Below are 22,645 nucleotides of genomic sequence, written 5' to 3'. Positions count from 1 at the left end.
GCAGGAAGTCTGGTTAAAAGTATTTTGTTAAAGACACTGAAGATGGTGGATTTTGAGCTTTCAGGTCGAGGAGTCTCACCAACAGGAACTGAAGGGTGCATGGAGTACTATGGGTATATAAGAATGAGGGGGAGGGAGAACCATCGTAAAAGGCACAGGGGATTGAGTGAGAACAGTCATTCATAATTTTCTGGCAGCGTCACCTCAAGAATGGTAATATAAGTAATAATGGACCAAAGTTTTGTAATTAAAGGCTGTTTAAATGGATAATAAAGACTTGTGGCGAAATCAGTGAAGTCAACAACTCCATAAATATTTGTTAAATGTAACATGAAAGGGAACATACCTTTTCATTTAGAAAATGTGTGCTGATTTATGTCGGAGAGTAACAGCTTTCCTCATGTTTAATTTACTTATGTATGAAAGACAGCTGATACATACTGGAAAATGTATGCTCAGAACAAAATAGAACACTAAATTAATGGAATTATATTATCATGTGTGTTGAATGAATGCAGGATTCAGGGATGTAAACCTTCTGCTCTACATATGCATATTGCTTACACGTAATCAATCAGTGGGAAAGCAATGAGCAAGGAATTAGATTCAATTCACACTGAGGCAATACAATATGTGATATGATACACAGTGCAACAAGCAATACGACGCAGAAGCAACCTGCGTTGTCGGAGCACATAGAAACAGTAGAAGTGGCTTATGTGGTTCACACTTGATATGACAGGAATACAACACCAATATGCATCTCTGTTGCATTGCCTGGTGCCACAGGGCATACTGGTCACTCCATGCAACTGGTATTGTACAACACATGGGGAGGGAAATTTCATGTCATCTGATGTACCCCAAAAAAATTGTTTTATGTAGACGAAGCAAAGGTACGTCTCTGTAGTTAGTATCTCAGAAAACTTTTACTTTTCCTGTAAAAAATTAAAAACACTGTCCTGGGTTTCACACATATTATCCACATCACAGTATTTTCCATTTAATTCTGAGAAAACTCTTTGGAAAAAAACTGATTTTTTCACATCTTATAGGCTGATATCACAGCTTAATAGAGAGCTGGTTTTCTTGTCACTACTGCCCATAATTATTGTGGTACTTCAAATTAAAATATAACACTGTGCATATTTTGAAAAGTTTGCAGTGAAGAATTAAGTCACTGCCCAGTTTTCAGTTGGTGCATTTTAAGGCATATATTGCTGCATAAGAAATGCGGCTAACATACTGAAATTGTTTTTAGTGCTGGAAGAACAACCCTACGTCTTTCCGTCCTCAAGTATATACATTTTTATGTTTGGCCACGATGATCTAGATGCACCACACTTGACACTACGACCCAGTCACTTGCATTTGTGCTGTCAAATTGGAAAGAAGTCTTGACCTGTGCATTTCTTTCCGTATTGGTTATAGTCAACATGTTGTTTACACTGGAGGGTAGTTCAAAGATGATCATTTTCATTCAGCTCGTTGAAAAAAGCCCTTGTCTAATCAAGAAACCACATTATTTGGGCCCCCCACCTCTCATCTCGTTGCCCGTACATGAAGGTGTTCCCCTCTTTTGAGCATGTACCACCACTTAAGGAAAATAAAGACAGCATGGCAGTTTTAATGCACTGCTGTCTGCCACAGACCCTCAGGAAGTGGAAAGTTGTTAGATGTCAGAAGAAACAAGTAATGTGGTTGACCTCTCTCCAAAAGAAAAGCTGAAGCCAGCAAGAGTGATGCTAGGGAAACATTTGCTGACAGGCTGAAAACTGAGAAACTTAATGAAATTAAAAGACACCAGAATTCATCAGTTGATGATGCTGACTGGATGTGTTTTCAGTCATGCTGCCTGATTTCAAGAAACATAGTGACAGGTTTAGAAGAGTTGCAAAGGCAAAATGCCTACTATTTTTGCATGAGAAGCTGTACAAAAACAAGATGGAGATGTTGGAATTTTCCTACATGTCCATAGGATTCCTCCATTTCAAATACATTGTCTATCCCTGCATGTAATTCACCGGCAACTGCTACATCAATGGTGACTGATCTAACTTCAAATCTGGCTGCATTCCTTGTGAATACATCTGAAGCTGAATCACTTGTAGCTTTTAAACCTGTGCCCATTATTTATGTATGTACTTCATTGACTAAAGTACCACACTAAGTAATCTTACTGAAAATAAACTTTTGATAGTGGGATTTTTAATGACATTCACACACTTTCACCAACTTACCTTCTCAGCAGGAGAAATAGCGAGTTAAAAATTTGTGTCATTCCTTGTCAGAATAACTGATACTAGTGGCTTCAGAAAGTGGAAACTGTTTGGACTCGTTTTGTAGAATTTGTGTTATTGTCGAGAGAGCTGACAAAACACCACAGCTGAACTAGAGCTCGTGAAACACCACAGCTGAACTGTCTGTTATTAATATTGCGGTACAGGTGCCCCCCAGTACTTCCTTACCTTTCAGTTTCTTGAACTTTAAATAATGCTATGCCATAATAACATCATCTTCAGAAAAGCTCATGATTGCAAATGAAACCACAGAAATGTAATTTGTGCTGACCTGCTGCTTGTAATAATGCAGGTACTTTGCTCACCATACTGCATTGCATTTCATCCCAGTGGGAACACAAATGGCGCAGCGATAAGCATCATGTTGCACTACCTTTATTGCAACATATTGTATTGCATACCGTATCGGCTCAATGTGACCACACCTTAATGTGTGACTGGACATGTCCTCTGTCTGGTCTACCTGTATAAAATGGTTTTGCATTGTTATTGTATTTATGTGTTTTAATGTGGCGTATCTGAAGCCTGCTCACAGAACTAGTCCAGCATTTATGTAAGTAGTAAGAAACTGTCTGAAAATAATGGCCAGATATCAGGTTTTCACATACAAAACATATCAAATACACTAGTGATAAATGAATTTTTCTCATTCCTCATTTCCTATTATGGTGTAAAAATTGCTAATAGTTTACATATGATAAGTTTGAACCTCTGACAACCATTTTCAGCTTTGTATTATTTATTGACATTTCCTTGAATTCCTTTCTTCCATCCCATTTCTTTATACATTTCTTCTCCATCTTTGGTAAAATAGGAGCATTCAGAACCTTAAGGCAAATATCTGTATTGTTTGGTACATAATGTATATATTAATCTTTTACATTCCATCTTGTTCTGTCAGTTGTTAATAACACAAAGAGGCAAAATGTCTCTAATTTTTATATTTTGTCTTTCGTATTTTACAGATATACATTTTTCTTCAGTAAAATATGAGTGTCAGTTGCTTCCTTCAACAGACAATTTCATATTCATTTGACAAATGTATTATGAATTTATCTCTTTGTGGTAACTTAAGAATGCCATTTTTACATTGTCATTGTCTACTTTCTTACCTCTGACCAAAAGATCAGTAACATAAATGGACAAGAAATTAGTCACCTTTATTCTAGCATCAGGGAACATGTTCACAACTTTGGTAATGTCTGTGATTTGCCAACATGTGCTAGAACAAATTTCAGGATGCAGGAAATATGAATGTACAACCTCCTCTAACACAACAATTGTGCTGGTTGCCCAAATTAGTTGGATGCCATCACTGATGTTTGTTGCAATGGCTCTGGAAGACCCAGTGACTTTCAGTTCTGTTCAGACCTGAGGATTTTGTGGGACTGAATACATGTGTGACTGCTCATGAATGTTCTGAATCAGTCCAAATTACCATGTGGACACAAGAATGGGTCAATCATATTTATAGTTCTCACCAATTCATATCAAGAGCCATAATTTAGGGGAAAGTTAAACCCTGTTTTAAGGTAGATTGACTTTCACTGTTCCAATCCATCATAAACACTCTTTCTTGTAATACTGGATAAATTTCACAAATTACCACTGCCGTTTTCCATGTATGTTGCCTTGGTGGAGATGGCTGTGAACAGTATGTAGAATACTATTAAGGCTATAATCTTACATGCACAACAAACGACAGAATGCTATTTTCACAGATTTCCATATAGAAGTAAAACTAGACTTATCATGAGAGAATGTAAAATGTGACATAGTCTGGTTTTTCAGGACTTGGCGGACATTTTGCTTTGATACTCATTGATAAATTTGTAAAGGATTGTCTGCATCTGTAATGCTTTCTGATGATTCAAGCATATTAATCAAGAGCCCAAACAGCCAAACTACACACAGCTTAAATGCCAGCTGAACAAATTAGCCAGTTAACAGTGAACAACTTAAATCTTAATTTAACAGAAACATACATCATGCAGTATTGAACAAATAACTATTATTGACAAGTACCGGAAATGGATCATTGGACACTAAATGAAATCTTGAATGTAAAATTACTTGATATTCATATGAATAACATACCAAAAGGTAATTGAAACACGAGATCAACTAATCAAAAATCTCAGTACGATAAAAACGTTCAGTCTCTTTCATTCTTTTGACTGGCAAACAAGAATACTAACATATTTTGTGTACTTTCATGATGTTTAACCATTTGTCATGGCTGGAAGCCTGAGGAGATTTTATTCAGTCATGTCACTGCGAGACCATACACTCAAAGTTTCATTTATCAAAGCATATAGTGAGAATATTATTTAAAGTAGCTAACTGCATCTTGCAGAAACAGTATTTTATTTCAGCAGAATAAAAGATAAAAAAGTATTTTACAAGTACTGACAGTACAATAATTCCACCAAGCTCACGTTTTTGTTATATGTACTTTTCTGCTATCAGTTTCAAGTATGGCTCGTTGTCAGGTGGTATCTTCATAAAATCAAACTGCAAGAAACATACAGAATCCATAATATTGCATCAATGGATTAATAAATAAATTATCTTATACATTGACAATATGCAAAATGTTTCATTCCGTAGGCACTCCATATTCTTCCAGGAGATGGTACTGGCCAAAACTTCTGAATAAAATTCTAATAAACATGTGTCCATAAACATGTACTAGGGAAAAATATATTAAAAACAAAGATTCCAAGACTTACCAAGCGGGAAAACACTGGTAGATAGGCACAATGAATAAAACACACAAACGCACACACAGAATTTCGAGCTTTCGCAACCAGCGGCTGCTTCGTCAGGAGAGAGGGAAGGAAAAAACATGTACTAGTTGTGATACGGACCAGTACAGAGTAGTATAAACTGTCTCCCTGTTGACATTCATTACACATTTCTTATTGGCTGTGTTTCTTTCTCTGTGCTTAATCCTCTGACTGTAATGTATAACACTTGCAGCTGTCTCCTACATCTGCCATTCCATACGTAACATTTTGAGTTTGGGATAGCATCTAAACAAGATTAGTGACAAATTAATGGGTACTTTTTATCACCAATTTTTGCATAAAAAATGACTGAGACTATTAGAGTTCATTACCCCTACAGAAAGAGATCAGGTGTAGATTGTGAATGACAGTCCGCCTCCGTTGCATAGTGGTAGCGTTACTGCCTACCACGCAAAGGGGCCCGGGTTTGATTCTCGGCTGGGGCAGGAGATTTTCTTCGCCCAGGGACTGGATGTTGTGTTGTCGTCATCATCATTTCATCCCCGTCTCTGGTGCGCAAGTCGCCCAATGTGGTGTCGAATGCAATAAGCACTTGCCTTCAGAGGACGAACGCCCCCACAATGCAGTACGCTCATTTCCATTTCATATGAATGACAGAGCACAACTCCCTTTCCTGTACCTTTTACAGTATTATCTCACACAAACATCTAATGAATTATGGCTCAGCTGTCAAGAAGCTCCAGTAGTGAGGATTCCCAATTTATCTGATCTTGGTATCTTATATTTATGGGTTTGGAGATATTTAAAAGCATTGATGTATTACACACTCACAATCAGTGCACGGCATGCTACAGGAGCATGTGTCCCATTCATGTGACCACATCTGAGGGCAGCCATGATTCTTTAAGAAGAAGGGCTCAAGACTGTGATAACTACATCGAACAGATGATTATTATAATACAAAATGTTCCCATGGCATCACTGATCCTTGCTACCTGGATTCTGAGGCCATTGTTGCTCCTTTAGATGGATTGCTCAACTGCAGAAGCCAACTAGCATCACACATGGGTTGGGAGCAAGGCTTACTATTTGCATTATTGTATTCAAAATTGATCATGTTCCTCTGCTTTGGGGCCAAGTCTAAGATATGAACCAAAAGTTCAGATGATTGTGTGATGATTTTAGATGCTGATTTCTCAATCTCTGATATAAGTGGAGGATTGAAGGGTCCCTTGATAGGTCAGATGTGCACTATACGAAGGAAGTTACTACTTGGGTAGTGGAATATCTCTTGTATGTATCAGGAAGCTTTTACACTAGAGGAAACTCTTCATAAGGTCAGTGATGAATTACTGGATGTAATTAAAAAATCTGAAGCACATTAGAGAAACATTTTGCCTCTCATATCATTATGAGAAACTGTAATGTAGTATTAGTAAATATCACTCATGATATTATCAGCAGGGCACAGTGGTAACCTGGCCTCAGCAGGAACTAATTTAGTCATGTGACCACATTCCAATTCAAGGTAGCATGCACCTCACAGAATGAGCATGAAACATGATTGTGAAAATCATTAAGCTTACTGCCAATGAGAGTGAGATAGGTGTGACAGCAGCAAAGAGGGGCAATAGAAGGTGCAAGTAACTCTTTGCAGGCAAAACTTAGTAAGTCTGTGGTGTGCAAATTACTGAAGGAGGAACATGATGCCAACCAATTTTATTACACACTGACAGAAAAAAAAAATCGCCACACCAAGAAGGAATTGTGCGACATAAATGAAAGTTGGTAGGCATGTTTTTACATCTCAAATATGATCTCTATTAAAATTTGGTGCCAGTCAAATAAAAATGGCACTAGTAGCACCACTATGAGGATGCAAAGCAGATTTGCTTTAAATAAGTGATGTAATGGCCTTGAGCGTTAGTTACCTCAGGTTGTACATGGTGAGTTGATATTAGTCAAGAGTGTCTTTAAGACCACAAAGACCCCATTATCAGCACCTACGTGAGTTTGATCAAGGTCATCTAATAGAGCTGCAAGAAGATGGATATTCTTCGGGGTGATGTCTAACAGACAGCAGTAGTAGTTTCAAAAACAAACTGAAGTCATACCTCCTTGAAATTCCTTCTATACCATAGATGAATTCTTGAATATGAGTAAATAAATCTGGAGATATAATATATGCACTTTGTGCCATTTAAGGGAATGGGATAGATAATAGAAATATTTAGAGAAATATTTAGGTATAACACTATAATTTAAAAAAAACTTGTTTCCTGTGCGCATTTCTTGTGCATTTGACACGTTCCACATCATAACGGTTTTTCCATGCTATTGATCAATGGAACACGTAACTAACTAACTAACTAACTGGTACTACAGATAGACTTGGCAGAAATATAGACACTGTACCTGAATGCTGCCAGCAGTGATCACAATTATGTATGATCACAAGAAGACCAGGCTCTGGACGGCCATTTGGCACAGCTGAGAGGAAATACCATTATTACATTAGGAGTATGGCTGTGGTGTGTCATGCTGCATCTGCAGCAGCTGTTTGAGTGGTAGTTGGCACCACTGTGACACAAGAAACTGTTACAAATCAGTTGCTTCAAGGACAGCTCCGAGCCAGATGCCCTGTAACATGTGTCCCACTGACCCGAAACAACTGCCACTTGTGACTTCAGTGGTTCCAGACAAGAGCTTATTGGAGGGCAGGGTGTAGGTCTGTGGTGTTTCTTGATGAAAGTTAGTTCCATCTCGGTGCCAGTGATGGACATGCATTGTTTAGAAGGAGGCCAGCTGAGGACCACAACCAACCTGTCTACAAGCTGGACACACTGGACCCATACCTGAAGTTATGGTCTTGATTCAGTTTTATATGACAGTAGCAGCACCCTCGTTTTTATTTTATGCATCCTGACTGCAAATTTTTATGGCGGTTTGGTGATTTGACTTGTTGTGCTGCCATTAATGAAAGGCATTCCAGGTTTTTTCCACCAACAGGATAACACTTACCCACATACCACTGTTGTAACCCTACATGTCGACAAAGTGTTAACATGTTCCTTGATCTTGTCAATCACCAGATCTGTCTCCAGTCGACAAAGTATGTGACACCATCGGATGACAACTCCAGTGTCATCCACAGTCAGCATTGACTGTCTCTGTATTGGCTGACCAAGTGCAACACGCATAGCACTCTGTCCCACAAACTGACATCCAGCACCTGTACAGCACAATGCCTGCATGTTTGCATGCTTGCCTTCAACATTATGGTGGTTACACTGGTTATTAATTTACCAACATTTCACATTTGCAATGGTTTCTCTCACATTCACATTAATTTGTGATCTTGCAGTGTTAATCACTTAAATATGTTACCTAGATAAATGTATTCCTGAAATTTCATTACTCTACATTACTTACTTTTTGATATTGTGAAATTTTTCTGTCAGTGTATTTTCAACTTTCTTGTCTGCCAAGGTATCTGTCCTCCAGTAGTCATGATACACACTCTTTCAAATCTAACGTCACAACAGTAAAAGCTAATAACACAGCACTGGACATAAACTGACTGTAAGGTATAGTGAAGAGCGCTTTTGTTTAGTAATGCCAATGTCCCAGGTTCAACTCCTGACAATCACTTAATATTTTTTGTGGTAGACAGTTTTGGGAAAAGGTTCACACAACCTTGTGAGTTCAACTGTATTACTAGACAGCAATTTCTGCGATCTCTATCATCTTGAAGAAATGGACAGAAAAATTAAAAATAATTAGAGGCAAGGAAAGCCAAACTGTTGGCATTAATTAAGGAAAATCAGACTCCACCTCTTTTTTCCACTGACCGAATTTTGTGAGAAAATGGTTCCCTACATATTGCCACCATACCATCTAGACCTCAATCCTATTCAACTGATCTGGACTCTTGCAAGGAATAAGTCATAGTCATTACATGCAAGCATCTCATTCTTTTTACTTGAAAAAGTAACAGATGATGCCTTTGCTGCTAATAAATAAACATGTGATGTCTTACTTGGTGAATGCTTGTTGACGTAACTGTACTTCAGTGACTTTATTCAAGTATCTTTCCAATTGCCCTCATAAGGCTGAATGGGCCTCCTGGATATTTTTGTCATGATGCTAGGCACAACCAGTATTGCGGCCCGTAAGAACAAAAGTTTATTGATCCACATTCAAGTAAACGACAAACATGGAAACACAGGGTAGCTGTTATTCTAAAATACCTGTAATTTTTAGGGAGTTACGTTTTACCTAAAACTCCCCCAGATTTCCCTGGAAATTCTCTATGTGTAACCTAGCATCGGAATTTAATTTTATTGAGTTTTATAAATCATACACTGAAGTGTGTTAATTGTATTAACATTATTCCATAAAAATGATTGATTTTTTAAAAACTGCAATCCAACTACTGGTTATGGCTGCTATATCTCAGCTGAGAGGGAACAAAAGTTGTCATTGTGAGAAGCTGACTCCCTCCCCCTGCCCCCCTCCACTTCACTCCCTGCTGGATGTTAATTTATCAGGCACTTCTTAAGACACCATCTTGCTCCCCATGCATGGAACTATCAGGGATTTTTTTTCATGTTCTGTTAGCCACCCTTTTTAACAGTACAATCAGTAATAGAACAAAATCCTTAACAGTACAATCAGTAATAGAACAAAATCCGAGGGGTGGACTGGCTGCGCTATCTTTATGTAGAGGAAGCCTCCGGTAGGTCACATAACAAATGTCGTGCAGTGTGCACTAGTCTTGTGACCCACTGCAGGTGACGTCTGGTGGCCAGCCTGCACAGCTGCCACTGGCAGACTATTTGAAGTGTATCGTGCTGGCAGCCTTGTGCCACAGCGCATGTCTAGGTGTTGTATATAAGCTTACAGCACTCTCTGCCTCAAAGAAATTTGAAGTGATTACTGGGAATCAAACTGGAACATTGTTGGCACTAGTCTAAACTCCTAGCCACTAGACCAGTCAGTCAGTTTGCTTTAGATGCTGTGGTATCAGCATTTACTTTTGTGACATGACTTTAGAAGACTTGAAAGGCCATGTATCATGCCAAAAAAGTTTGTGATGACTGTTGCAGGAGAGATACTATGATGGGCAAGGAAACTGAAAATATAATAAATTAGACAGCATAGGTTCTAATTAAGAGTCAGCAATATAATTCATGACTGAAACAGCAGATGATGAATTAACAAACACCGCTGTGGAAAATAGTGACATGACTGAGGAAGGTAGTTCCTTGGATACTGCCAGCAAAGCATCACGAGCATCACAGATGCAATATTCTGTACATCATGTTTCTGTTCATGTTCTAAATGGCCACTTCATTCAGTGCCTTATAGAGACACGAAGAAAATGAAAGCATTCCACTTTTAAGACTACAGGAGTATACACTGTTACTACCTCTCCTCCGTGCTTCTTGGGTATAAATATGATTGTGCTGCTACTGTGGCAAGATTACTAGTTTTGTTTGCCAAGTAATAGGGTCCCAGAATCAGTCTCACTTTTTAAAGGTAATAATGCCCACAATGTACTTAGAATGAAAAGGTGGATGAAACAGGAAATGGACAACAATAAAATCCTGAATTTAGATGTGAATATATATCACAAGGATAGGCTGGACCATAATGGTGGCAAAGTATCTGTCACCATAAACAGTTGAATAGTATCTTGTGAGACTATTATATATTCCAAATGTGAAATAATCTGGGTGGGGGTAAGCATCAAAGGTGGGTCAAACATGGTAATCAGACGCTTTTATACCATCAGGAACTGTAGTGGCAGAATTCTTCAGAGAAAACTCTGAGAATGTCAAAAGTTTGTTTTCTGGTAATGTTTTTTTAATAGGGGGAAACTTCAATTTGCCAACTGTATAATGTGAGAACATAGAAAACTGGTGCCAGAGATATGGATTTGTGGAGACTGTTCTGAATGATTTTTGCAAAATACTTCAAGCAATTAGAGGGCAAAATTGGAGGCGTTCTGGTAACTTACAGCCCCAAACTTTCCTAAATAGTTAATGTAGAGGAAGTAATCAGTGACCATATGACCATTGTAGCATCCATCATTAAAACAGTTAAAGGAATGTTAAGGAAGATAAGAAAATATTTTTAATTAGCAAGTGTGACAGTAAACAAACTACAGAGTACCTTAACAGTCAGCATGCCCAACAAACTCCAATGGCCAAGTTCTGAGGATAGCAGTGCAACATATTACTTCACCGCACATATACTTCACTACATGATCATGATCAGAGTATCAGAGGAATTAGAGCTCATACAGAGACTTAGAGACTTCATTCTTTCCATGAACCATTCTCGAATGGAACGGGCATGGGGATAATGTTAATCGCACTGGAAGTACCTTCCACTACACACCACGAGGTGACTCACGGAATACAGATACGAGTATACACAAGTATATGTTACTGACCTTATGTTTGTGAGACTTCTTTTTCTAGTTTTGATCAGTACCATCTCATGTAAGAATATCAGATACTTTTTAAATAACATGAACACCTACATATTTTAAAACATTAACATGATATAGGATGAATATGAACTTTGAGATATGTATAATGTGCCGTATACAAACATAATTCTACAGATGTTGAATCTATTATGCTACAGAAATATAGTGAGTAGTTCTGTCACAAAAATCTTTGTTTGTGATAAACTTATTTCTTTAAATGTAAAATTTATGACCTCCTTTCATTTTATATAACATTCATGCTATTAACCTGCATGTTGTGTAAATGTAAAGAATACCAAGTTGTAGTCGCAGAAAAGCCCACATGGTTCATAGGAGGTATATTTCTGGGTGTTCATTCTGGAGGATATTCCATTTTTCTACACAAAATCTCAAAAATATTGATGTAGTCTTCTTTATTAGGTGCCATTACTAAGGCACTGGATGTGCTTGCTGCATGAACTTCAGCTGGATGTAAGACCATTGGCCATAATACCTGACAGAGACAGTTAGATCAAGTTTTGTAAAATAATGCATAAAGAATGGGTTTATCATCCCTAAAGCCCAGGATTGAATAACAATAATATACCAGAATGAGACTTTCACTCTGCAGTGGAGTGTGCGCTGATATGAAACTTCCTGGCAGATTAAAACTGTGTGCCCGACCGAGACTCGAACTCAGGACCTTTGCCTTTCGCGGGCAAGTGCTCTACCATCTGAGCTACCGAAGCACGACTCACGCCCGGTACTCACAGCTTTACTTCTGCCAGTATCTCGTCTCCTACCTTCCAAACTTTACAGAAACTCTCCTGCGAACCTTGCAGAACTAGCACTCTTGAAAGAAAGGATATAGCGGAGATATGGCTTAGCCACAGCCTGGGGGATGTTTCCAGAATGAGATTTTCACTCTGTAGCGGAATGTGCGCTGATATGAAACTTCCTGACAGATTAAAACTGTGTGCCTGACCGAGACTCAAACTCGGGAAAGCTGTGAGTATCAGGCGTGAGTCGTGCTTCGGTAGCTCAGATGGTAGAGCACTTGCCCGCAAAAGGCAAAGGTCCTGAGTTCGAGTCTTGGTCGGGCATATAGTTTTAATCTGCCAGGAAGTTTCATATCAGTGCACACTCCGCTGCAGAGTGAAAGTCTCATTCTGGAAATATCCCCCAGGCTGTGGCTAAGCCATGTCTCTGCTATATCCTTTCTTTCAGGAGTGCTAGTTCTGCAAGGTTTGCAGGAGAGCTTCTGTAAAGTTTGGAAGGTAGGAGACGGGATACTGACAGAAGTAAAGCTGTGAGTACCGGGCGTGAGTCGTGCTTTGGTAGCTCAGATGGTAGAGCTCTTTCCCGCGAAAGACAAAGGACCCGAGTTCGAGTCTCGGTCGGGCACACAGTTTTAATCTGCCAGGAAGTTTCAACAATAATATGATAAGGACAGGTTGCTACTCAGCTCATAGAGGAATTGATGAGTTGTTGACAGGCACAGTGAAAAGGACGTTAGAAATATTTCAGCTTTCAGGCAATGTCCTTCAGAACCAGAAAACTCACATGCATTCACACAAGAATTAGTCACACATGCACATGACCACTATTTATGGTTGCTATGGCCTCCTCCAAGTGGTGAATAGCAATCTGTCCTGTTTGTACAGTTGGAATAATCATCTTATGAAATAAGGGAAAGGCAACCACTCACCTGTAGTGGATTGATGTGCGGAGAACAGAAACGCATTACAGGAAATAGGATTCACACTAGCTATAGTGAATTGATACGTGGAGTACAGATACATGTAACAAAAACAGCAGTCACACCACAGATGAGTATCATCTTGGTTAGATAATCAGACACTGATGAATAATTAAATTAAAGAGACCTATGTAATAGCAGGTACAACACACTTCTCCCTTGCTAACAGCAGTGACAGATTGTGCATCGAAGGTGTTGGGGAGCCATCTTGATGCTAGAATACTCAATAAACATCAATGTGAAGAAATAAAGAATCTCACTGGTGCAATTTTGTTCCTTCCCAGTCACTGTCTACTATCACATTAGGTAACATTGGTTGGCTCAGAACATGGATGGGCAATTGGCGGCTCACAGGTCGGTTTTGGTCTGCGTTTGCTCGCAGTCAGACTTCTGAAAGAAATTTGTGGGAGAGAGAGCAATTGCTAACATTTTAGTCTCTCTGGGATGCATTTTATGGCCTCTATCAAAGATATGAGCAGTTTTGGCCATTTTACACACTGCTAACAACACGTAATTTGTGCCTATCATCTGCAGTGGCAGAAATGTCATATGGAAGTTAAGGAGCTCTTATACATTCGATATTATCATCAATATAATGACCATCTGAGGGGGAATACTATCATATTGTCACTATCAGAAATATTGAGGGACAGTATTGATGCCAATCAAAATACCCATTGTTAGTATTTCCAAAGTGTGTTGAGCATGTGAAGGCGAGTATTGTCAGTTTGACAGTTTGTCATTCTGATGTTCACATTTTTCAAGTTTGTCTTCTGTATAATTACAGCTGATATATGCTACATTCAAGTGATTGAAACTTATTAGCTTTTTAAATTGATAAAGAAATGAGGGTTTAATTTAGTTGGTGTTACAGAAATAATCTTTCCCTGTCATTGAAAGTATTTTTGGAAAAATATTTAAAAATGCTTGCTGATATTATTTGTGGACATTAACACACTAAATTTCAAACATTTGAATGACCTTAATGTGACCAAATATTGCAAACTTACTCTTAATTGCTTGTTCAACTGAGATTGCTGAACCATCTCACTGACATACTTTGTGTTTCTTGGCTTTTTCGTATTTACGTTGGTAAATATTATTCTCTGTTATGAACATAGGAGACTGCAGCTGTTGAAACTGAAGATGATTTATAATGAATTAAATAAAACCAGTTGCTTTTATAGGCATTTATTTTTCCATGATGACATTTCAAAATGCCTGGCATTCTGTCTTCAGATGTTTACATTATTTACTTATCATGAACATTCTTTCATTACGAACAGCAATGCAGAATTTTGCAATGGATGGTTTTGAGCCAACTATTGTAAAACATCATAAGTAAATAAACGGTGCATAAACTGTGTATAAATAAATGTAAATACCTGAAAATGCTGTTAACATAAAGTAAAAGTATCTCTGAAATGCTTGTTCTGAGGTCTTAATTTGTTGGCATGGTGTGTGGGGAAAGTGGTGCATTTCATTTTAGTGTGTTATTAATGGTGTGCGTTATTAATGATGTGGATGCTATATGTGTGACGTTATATGCTAGGAGCACTACTGTCGTATCACATGACGAGGTGGCACATGAACTTAGGTAAGTGTATGGATTAGGCCTGTGGGTCATTAAAGGTTGCCCATGCCTGGCTCATAGTGTTGTCTGTGGTGAGAGGACATGATCTTTAGGTATGATGAGAGATATTGCCATGCATATGAAATTATATTCACTGTTGTTGAGTACAGTGACAGTAAAAAGTAGTGACCTGTTAACAGAAATAAGAACTGAAAATGTGGACAATAGAAATTAATATATGAAAGTATCTTTATGCTTGGAAATTTAATGGAAGTTTAGTTATTACGTTGTGTGTTTCTGTTTGTTACTGTTCTACAGGATTAAAAAAAATGATGCAAGATCATTTTGTTTTTATTATAATGTTTCAAACTGTTGGAAATGATGATTTATTTTGTGTTGTGTCTACTTTCCGTTGGACTTAGAGACATAAAAATAAACTTACAGAAATACCAATGTAAATAGTTTTGTTCATGTAAAGATATTCCAAAAAAAAAAATGAGCCTGTAAAATTGTAATTTTTTAATGTATGTATGAGAGGTTAATACAATACAGTAATGGGGTGGGTGTCTTAAGGTGACGGTGGCATTGTTGTTAAAGGGAGCTGTGATGGGGCTCTACCTGTCTTGCATGAAAGTTTTGTTTATGTGTGGCAGAGCTCAAGTTAGATATCATAGTCGAATTTTAATCATAGTGTCTCAGAAGTAAAAAATTTAATTTTGTTGCACAAAAGATTGAATCAGCTATGTGAGTTATGAAAATAAAAATAAAATCTTTAGGGTAGAAATGAGGAGTTACACTGTCATCATTATTTCATCTTTCCATTTTTCCATGTCATCTCAGTAGGCTACAAAGGGTACACTTATAAACAAATGCAAAACTACAGACTGTGCTGTATAAATATGAATGCTGTAGGTGTAGGTGATTATACACTGGTGTGTAAGATTTAAGGTTGAAAGTAACTTTTGGATGCTGTGTCACTGGCAGGTAATGACTCCATAACACACAGACCATACATAGAACAACTCCAGTATAGTACTCAAGGTAGCTCAAAGAAATTCCCAATGAGACGAACAGAAATTACACTTTTATTCAAAGACAATAGCCGCACTGAAGTCATCATGACTCATAATGTTCCTGGGGACATTATTTATCCTTTTATGGCCACATGTGGGAACACTTAATGCTCCCTGGAACATTGTCAAACTTAATCGTTTTGGTGGTCCACGTCTGAAGGTGTGGGGAAGCATAATGTTGCATGGGCTTACTGACCTCCAAATCTCTAAACATGGTACACTTGCCAGTCAGCATTATTGTTGAACTGTACTCCTTCCCCATGAACATCTTTTCAGGATACATTTGGCCCTGACTTAATTTCTATGTATGACACTGTGCAACTGCATTGTATAGTGCAGTTGGGGGAGCTCTTGGAATGAGACAATATTTGGCTAGGGCTGACCTTCCTGTTCCCTCGGCCTAAATCCCATCTAGCATGTGGAAGATGTGTTGTGGAGATGTACTGCAGCACATCCACAAGCACCAACTACCATCCAATAGTTGTCAACGGCCCTGGTGGATGAATGGAATGCTCTACCACAAGAACTCCTTACCAACCATCTGACCGATATGGGAGCGTGTTTTAGAGCATAAATTTCTGTCTGTGGTGATAAGATATACTATTAAGAACAGTGTTCCAACTTCTGTAGTGTCAAGGGGACCATCATGAATTGTGATGACCTCAATATAATTATTGTCTTTGAATAAAAAGGTCATTCTGTTCATCTCACTGCATATTTCCTTCAGCTACCTTCTGTATTGTGTTGTAGCAGTTCTTTCTAAGTATTCTCCAAGTTTCATCGAACTATGTTACTTGGTGGTGACAAATCATGCAAAAGTTACTTTTGTCGTTAAGTTTTGCACACCAGAGTAATTTTGAACAATTTGGAATCAAACATGCATTGCAATATTCATAAGGTTGAGAGATCTTCAGTTATTGTATATTTGTCTATTTTATTTGAGTCAGTTATCTCCATCTGTTTCAATGTGAAGTGGTTGAGCTTTACAATGGTTGAGCTCTACAGTCTACATGTGGAATACATTTATTGATATTTTTTGTTATTTGTGTGTAGTCGTAGCTATAATACCTTTGGAGTCAATCCATCTGTTTTGTGTTAACATTATTAAGAAAACTTATACATTTTTTATTTTTCAGCAAATTTTTATCTGACGGATATATACGCTACAGAAGAATCAAGACTTGCTGAAACTCCTCTGTCAGATTCTCATCCTGTGACAAACCTGCACCGCAAAGAAGGAAAGCGGCCTGCTGTTTTTTTACGTTTCAGGTGCTGTATTTCTCAGGTTTACTTAATGCTAAATACATTCCTCAATACCTGTATTCTTTTTTATGGATCTTTTCCCTCCAGAACCATGCACGACTTCTATGACTACATATAAGTGGCAGACAAATATTACAGGGACAAATGGAAAGAAGTAAGTACACTGTTTATTATTTCAAAAGTAATTACTATAACTGTTAATAAATTTATCCCACTGTGAGACAAGATGGCCAAATGCCTTCATGAAAAAACGTTTGTGGTTGCCTACAGAACAACAGCTGTATCCAGGCATCTATGGTGACACTTTGCAAAAACTGAAGTGCGCATTCAAGTCCAAGTACCCAGGAATGTTGATGGATGGCATCAGTCTGTTGCAGGATAGTGCCTGTCCAAATTTTGCTAAGGTTATTTTAGAGTACACTGGAGAAGTTTCATTGGGAAGCCGTTACACATCCTCCAAACAGTCCTGCTCTTTGCCCATGCGATTTCCTTATTTTTGGAACCCTTAAGTAGAACATTCATGACCATTGATTTGCTTCATGCACAGAGGTGCGTGCCCGGGTGCAACCATAGTTCCATGGAATACCACAAACATTTTCATGAAGGCGTTGACTGTCTTGTCTCACAGAGGGAATAATATTATCAGTTATGGTGATTATTTTTGAAATAATGAACAGATAACTTACTTTTTTCCATATGTCTTGTTTCCATTTGACTGCCCCTTGTAGTAAATATAACTCTTTTAATTTATTTCATTATTTTTTGTTGCTTGCAGAAGTGGAAGGCTGGTCACTACTCATTGATAAAACTTTGAAGATGAATATGTAACTTCACATATATTCTGAAACATGATAAATTTCAGCTAAGCAACAGTTATTTACTGTCCGCTGTGATAGTTTTATACGGCTCATGTCCAGTGGCACTGATTGTTAATTTTTTGATTCTTTCTTGTATTTTGCTTAGGAAAATTATTGTCTTTACTGATTTTACAGATGAGGACTATGTTGATACATATCTTGTCATTCTTTTCATAAATATTTCTGGGTCTACTGTAATGATATTGACAGAATTTCTCAGTTTGGTTTTCCTATCTTTGTATGTCATATTTTAACCTTGCTCTGTACATGGTCCAGCTATATTTCATGTCAATCTCTGGTTTTAGCTGAGTTTTGCTGTCTTCAGAAGATCTGTAAGCTCTTTGGATATTCCGTAATCAATCTTTCACTTGTCAGTGGAATGTGTTTGGTGTTTGGAAACTTCATGACAGATTAAAACTGTGTTCTGGACTGGAACTCTAATCTGGAACCTATGCAGGCATGAGTTGAGAGACACCCACACTTCAGTTCTGACAGTACCTCTCTCCTACATTCCAAACTTCACAGGAGCTCTTCTGTATACCTTTCTAGACCAGCAGTATTCCATTCTTTCAGGAATGGTAGCTCAGAATGGTGTACAGAAAAGCTTATGAGTTTAGAAAGTGGGAGAGCGATACTGGCAGAACTGAAGCCGTGAAAGCAAATAACTCAGTCAGTAAGAACACTGACTGCAAAAACCTTCACATAATTTTAATTTTTTGAGAAGAATACTTAGATTTTATTAATCCCAGCCCAAGTAATTCTAATTTTATCTTTTTGTGTATATTTTGTTAAGGGTGGCACCAGAATGCCAGGACTATATAGTTTACTCACCTCTCACCCTTTTCACACACTTTTGCTCTTCTTTCTCCTACTGTCATATTTACGACCTTCAGCACTAATGCTTTTGTTGACCTTTATAAAAATATCTCAGCAAAATACTATGTTCTTTGAAATTCACTTTTCTTGTTGTTCCAAGACGTATTTGTCTCCTAGACTTCTGCTGTAAGGCACTCTTAAATCTTATGTTCCGTGGTACCGTTATTGGTTGTCACAGTAAAAGTATATTTCCACTTTTCACGGATACATACACTTCTGTGTTTCATTTAGGTAACATAAATTTGAATGTAGATGTTTCGCTAAAACAAAGTAGAAGAAAAAACAGAGGACAAAATTAATAAAACCGTGAATGTGTGTACATTATGATAGTTGATCTGTAGTATTCAGTGCACTGCCTTATTTGTTTGTGTACCATATTTTTATCTGCTCTATGCTCTTGATTGGTAGTCTTCCTTTATACAGACAAAAAAAGTAGGTCCTATACATAGTAATATAATATTTGTGTATTCAAAGTCAACAGAAGGAAATCTTGAATAGTTCTCCTTGTAATCGCAAGCATTTTTTCTTTCACCAATTTACAGGAAACTGATTTCGCCATTGAAAACTTAGATTTGAAATTCCATGCATTCTTGTATTCTTGCAGTGGGCCATAAACCCCAGTCTGCACCTTTGACTGCTTTCTGGATGAGTTATGGAAATTTTGTTAATTCCTCCTCATAATTCATTTAAATGAGAAAACATACAGCTGAAATTGAATTCTATGTGCTTTATGCTATTTGATTTACAGAGACCGAGATAATGACAGTGGTGAAGTGAAAGTTTATCCAGGGAAACTGCAGGTTTCAGAGGCCTATTGCACTATTCCTGTAAATGCAGAAACTACAATTGATGATCTCATCCGTGAATCACTTGGTCGCTTTGGACTTGATAATTCTAAAGCAGAAGATTATCGTCTAAGCCAGATTCTGCTGGACAGGGGAGGTAGGAAATGTCTCTCTCTCTCTCTCTCTCTCTCTCTCTCCTGTGTGTGTGTGTGTGTGTGTGTGTGTGTGTGTGTGTGTGTTTGTATTTTTATTGTGGCAATGCTTACATAACCAAGAAGTAATTACTTATGGCGAATCCTGTTAATGCTTGTCTTTTTCAGTTACGGAACATGTTCTTTCAAGAGATGATAAGCCCTGGGAAATAGTGAAGCAGTTGGGTAAAGATTCTATCCGGCAAATGGAACTCATGAGGTTCTACTTACAACTGAAGCAAGATCCACATGGTCCAAATCTTGCTCTGTTTGTTGGAAATTTACCACCAAATATTTCACAGAGAAATTATGAGAATATGCTAACTGAATTTCTTGGGAAAGGTTGGCTCATAACTGATATTTCATAATCAATTTTTACTTACTTATTTCTTCATCATTTCCTAAGAAAGAATTATGTATGTTTCTTCATGAACCTCGTATTCATTTACCTATTTCAGAAAATAAATTTTCTTCAATTGGGCCAATTTATTATGAATATGGTTCCATGGTTATTACTTATGAAGATGCAGACAAAGCAGTTCGTGCTTTATATATCCTTCGGGAATCAAAGTTCGAAGACAAACACCTTCTTGGTAAGTGCTCCTAACATCTCAGTTGTATAGCTCATATTACTCCTTGACCTTATGTTAGTATCTCTCTTATTACTACTCAGTGGACACATAATACTAATTTCTGTTGCATTTTCTGAAATGATAATGATAATGAAATGTTGGATGAGCTCCAGTGGTCAAAAAGGGAAGTTTTGGGGATTAGGTCAACAAACTATTTGATAACAGAGAGTTTCTATAAAGTTCAATTCTCAGAAAAGCTATAATGTGGTTGCAACTTAGAGTTAATAATTTTAAAAGGCTGTTATTGAGGATAAGAGAGAAAAAATGTATTATGAAAATGCAGCTTGATGGCAGTGGCATTATATGGAAATACTACATTCGAAATACAACTTCTAAGTGTAAATTCCATTACATAATGTGAGCTTTAGTTTTTCTATCAACATATTTATGTAAACCATCCACCCTCTTTAAATGTGGTGTAAGATTTTATTCCATCCTCCCGTATAAGGTTAAAAATTACCATTTCCAACTTGTGACAGTTTTCAATTGATAAGATGAGAATCTTACAGTTCTTATGTGTGATCCTCAAGTTCTTGTACAGGCCCTTGGTATTCACTGGTAACTTATCATGGTGACAGAATTAGTTCTTCTATTCAACAGTCATTTGAATGTGGATATTGTGTTTCCTTAAAATTTACCAATATGTAAATGAGAGTGGTTCAAATATAAAAGGCATTTTATTTTTATTTAAATTTATTTATTGAAAAACTCAAGGCAGTTATAATTTATATTTCCACATAGTCTCCTGCTTTAGAAATGCATTTGTCCCAGCAAATGGGCAGCTTTTTGATGCCGTCATCATAAAAAGAACTGGGTTGGTCACCAGCCAGTTTGCACATGAAGTCTTTCATACTCTCTCCATCTTCAAATCGTCGCCCTCTTAGAAGTTCTTTAAGCGGTCTGAATAAATGGAAATCGCAGAGTGATAAGTCCGGGCTGTAAGGAGGATGCTCAAGTGTAGTCCATTGCATTTCCTGTAGCTTGGAGACAGTTAGAGCTACAGTATGGTGTCGCGCATTGTCATGGAGGAGGATGACCTGTCGGGAATCGATTGATCTCGTTTTTTGCAGCGATATGTAACTCTTGTCTTGTTCAGCAGTTTGCAGTAGTAACCAGCATTGACTGTGCATCACTCATGCAAAAAATCTATCAGCAAAATGCCTTCCTGAGCGAAAAAAAAGCAATTGAAAGAACCTTGCCAGCTGACAGTCGAGTCTTGGCTATCGCTGATGCTGCCTCCCCTGTCCGTCACCACTCCTTTATTGGATTCTGGAGTGTAGTGGTGAACCCATGTTTAGTCGCAGGTGACGATCCGACTCAAAAATGCATCACCTTCTTCGCATACCTTGCTGTAAGCCTCTGACAGACCCCCAAACATCTCAGATTCAGATTTTCAGTCAAAAGTTTAGGCACCCATCTGGAACACACTTTACGGAACTGTAGGACATTTGTGATGATTACTCGACAGCTCACATAACTGATTCCAACTTTTTGTGCAATTTCTGATACTCTCACCCATTGATCATGGTCAATAATGTCCTTAACTGCACAAACGTTTTTGTCTGTAATGCTGGTCCGAGGACGGTGAACATGTTGCTGATTTTCCACACGTTTTTGCCCTTCCTTGACCTTTTTATGCCAGGCAAACACTCATGTCCTTGATAATGTTTTGTCGCAAAACTGTGCAGTCAATCCTTGGCAAATTTCCACCGCTGTAACTCCTTCATGAGCAAGAAATTTGATAATTACGCGTTGTGCAATGGAGGGGAACACCTCTTGCTCAGACATCATGAGCGAAATGCCGGTAAATATCTAACAGCACACTCCTCACTTGTAACAGTCCCGCCTAAGCATAGCACGAGTGTGGTGCCAGTCCTACCTACTGTTGATGTTCAGGAACAAAAATTCCATTCATATTTGATCCCCTCATGTATGATATCAAGTGCAGAATCTCATTATTTCTAAAGTAGCTATTTCTCAATCAAAATTTGGGTGACTGTTGATTATTTTTTTCTGTAAATCATTATCATAGTCACAAACAAAGTTTACTCTTTTGGTGCACAATGCCTTATAAACGGTGCAGCGGAAACGTGTATCAAGATAATTTT

The 22,645-nt window shown here is 37.9% G+C and overlaps 1 protein-coding gene across 8 annotated transcripts in view; it reads left to right on the top strand.

Moving 5' to 3' along the window:
• The window catches only part of LOC126267225 (diacylglycerol kinase theta), a 662,574-nt gene that overhangs the window by 449,621 nt on the left and 190,308 nt on the right, over window positions 1-22,645 (top strand). For all 8 annotated transcript variants that reach the window (XM_049972276.1, XM_049972256.1, XM_049972247.1 and 5 more), the window contains exons 8-11: window positions 17,070-17,202; window positions 19,678-19,871; window positions 20,035-20,247; window positions 20,364-20,498. In XM_049972276.1, the coding sequence (XP_049828233.1) occupies window positions 17,070-17,202; window positions 19,678-19,871; window positions 20,035-20,247; window positions 20,364-20,498 (675 nt within the window). The remainder of the gene's footprint in view (window positions 1-17,069; window positions 17,203-19,677; window positions 19,872-20,034; window positions 20,248-20,363; window positions 20,499-22,645) is intronic.

Source organism: Schistocerca gregaria, chromosome 1 (assembly GCF_023897955.1).
Source record: "Schistocerca gregaria isolate iqSchGreg1 chromosome 1, iqSchGreg1.2, whole genome shotgun sequence".
In the NCBI taxonomy this organism is placed as follows: domain Eukaryota; kingdom Metazoa; phylum Arthropoda; class Insecta; order Orthoptera; family Acrididae; genus Schistocerca; species Schistocerca gregaria.
The sequence above is the reverse complement of the archived record's forward strand: the minus strand, read 5'-3'. Positions and strand labels throughout refer to the sequence as shown.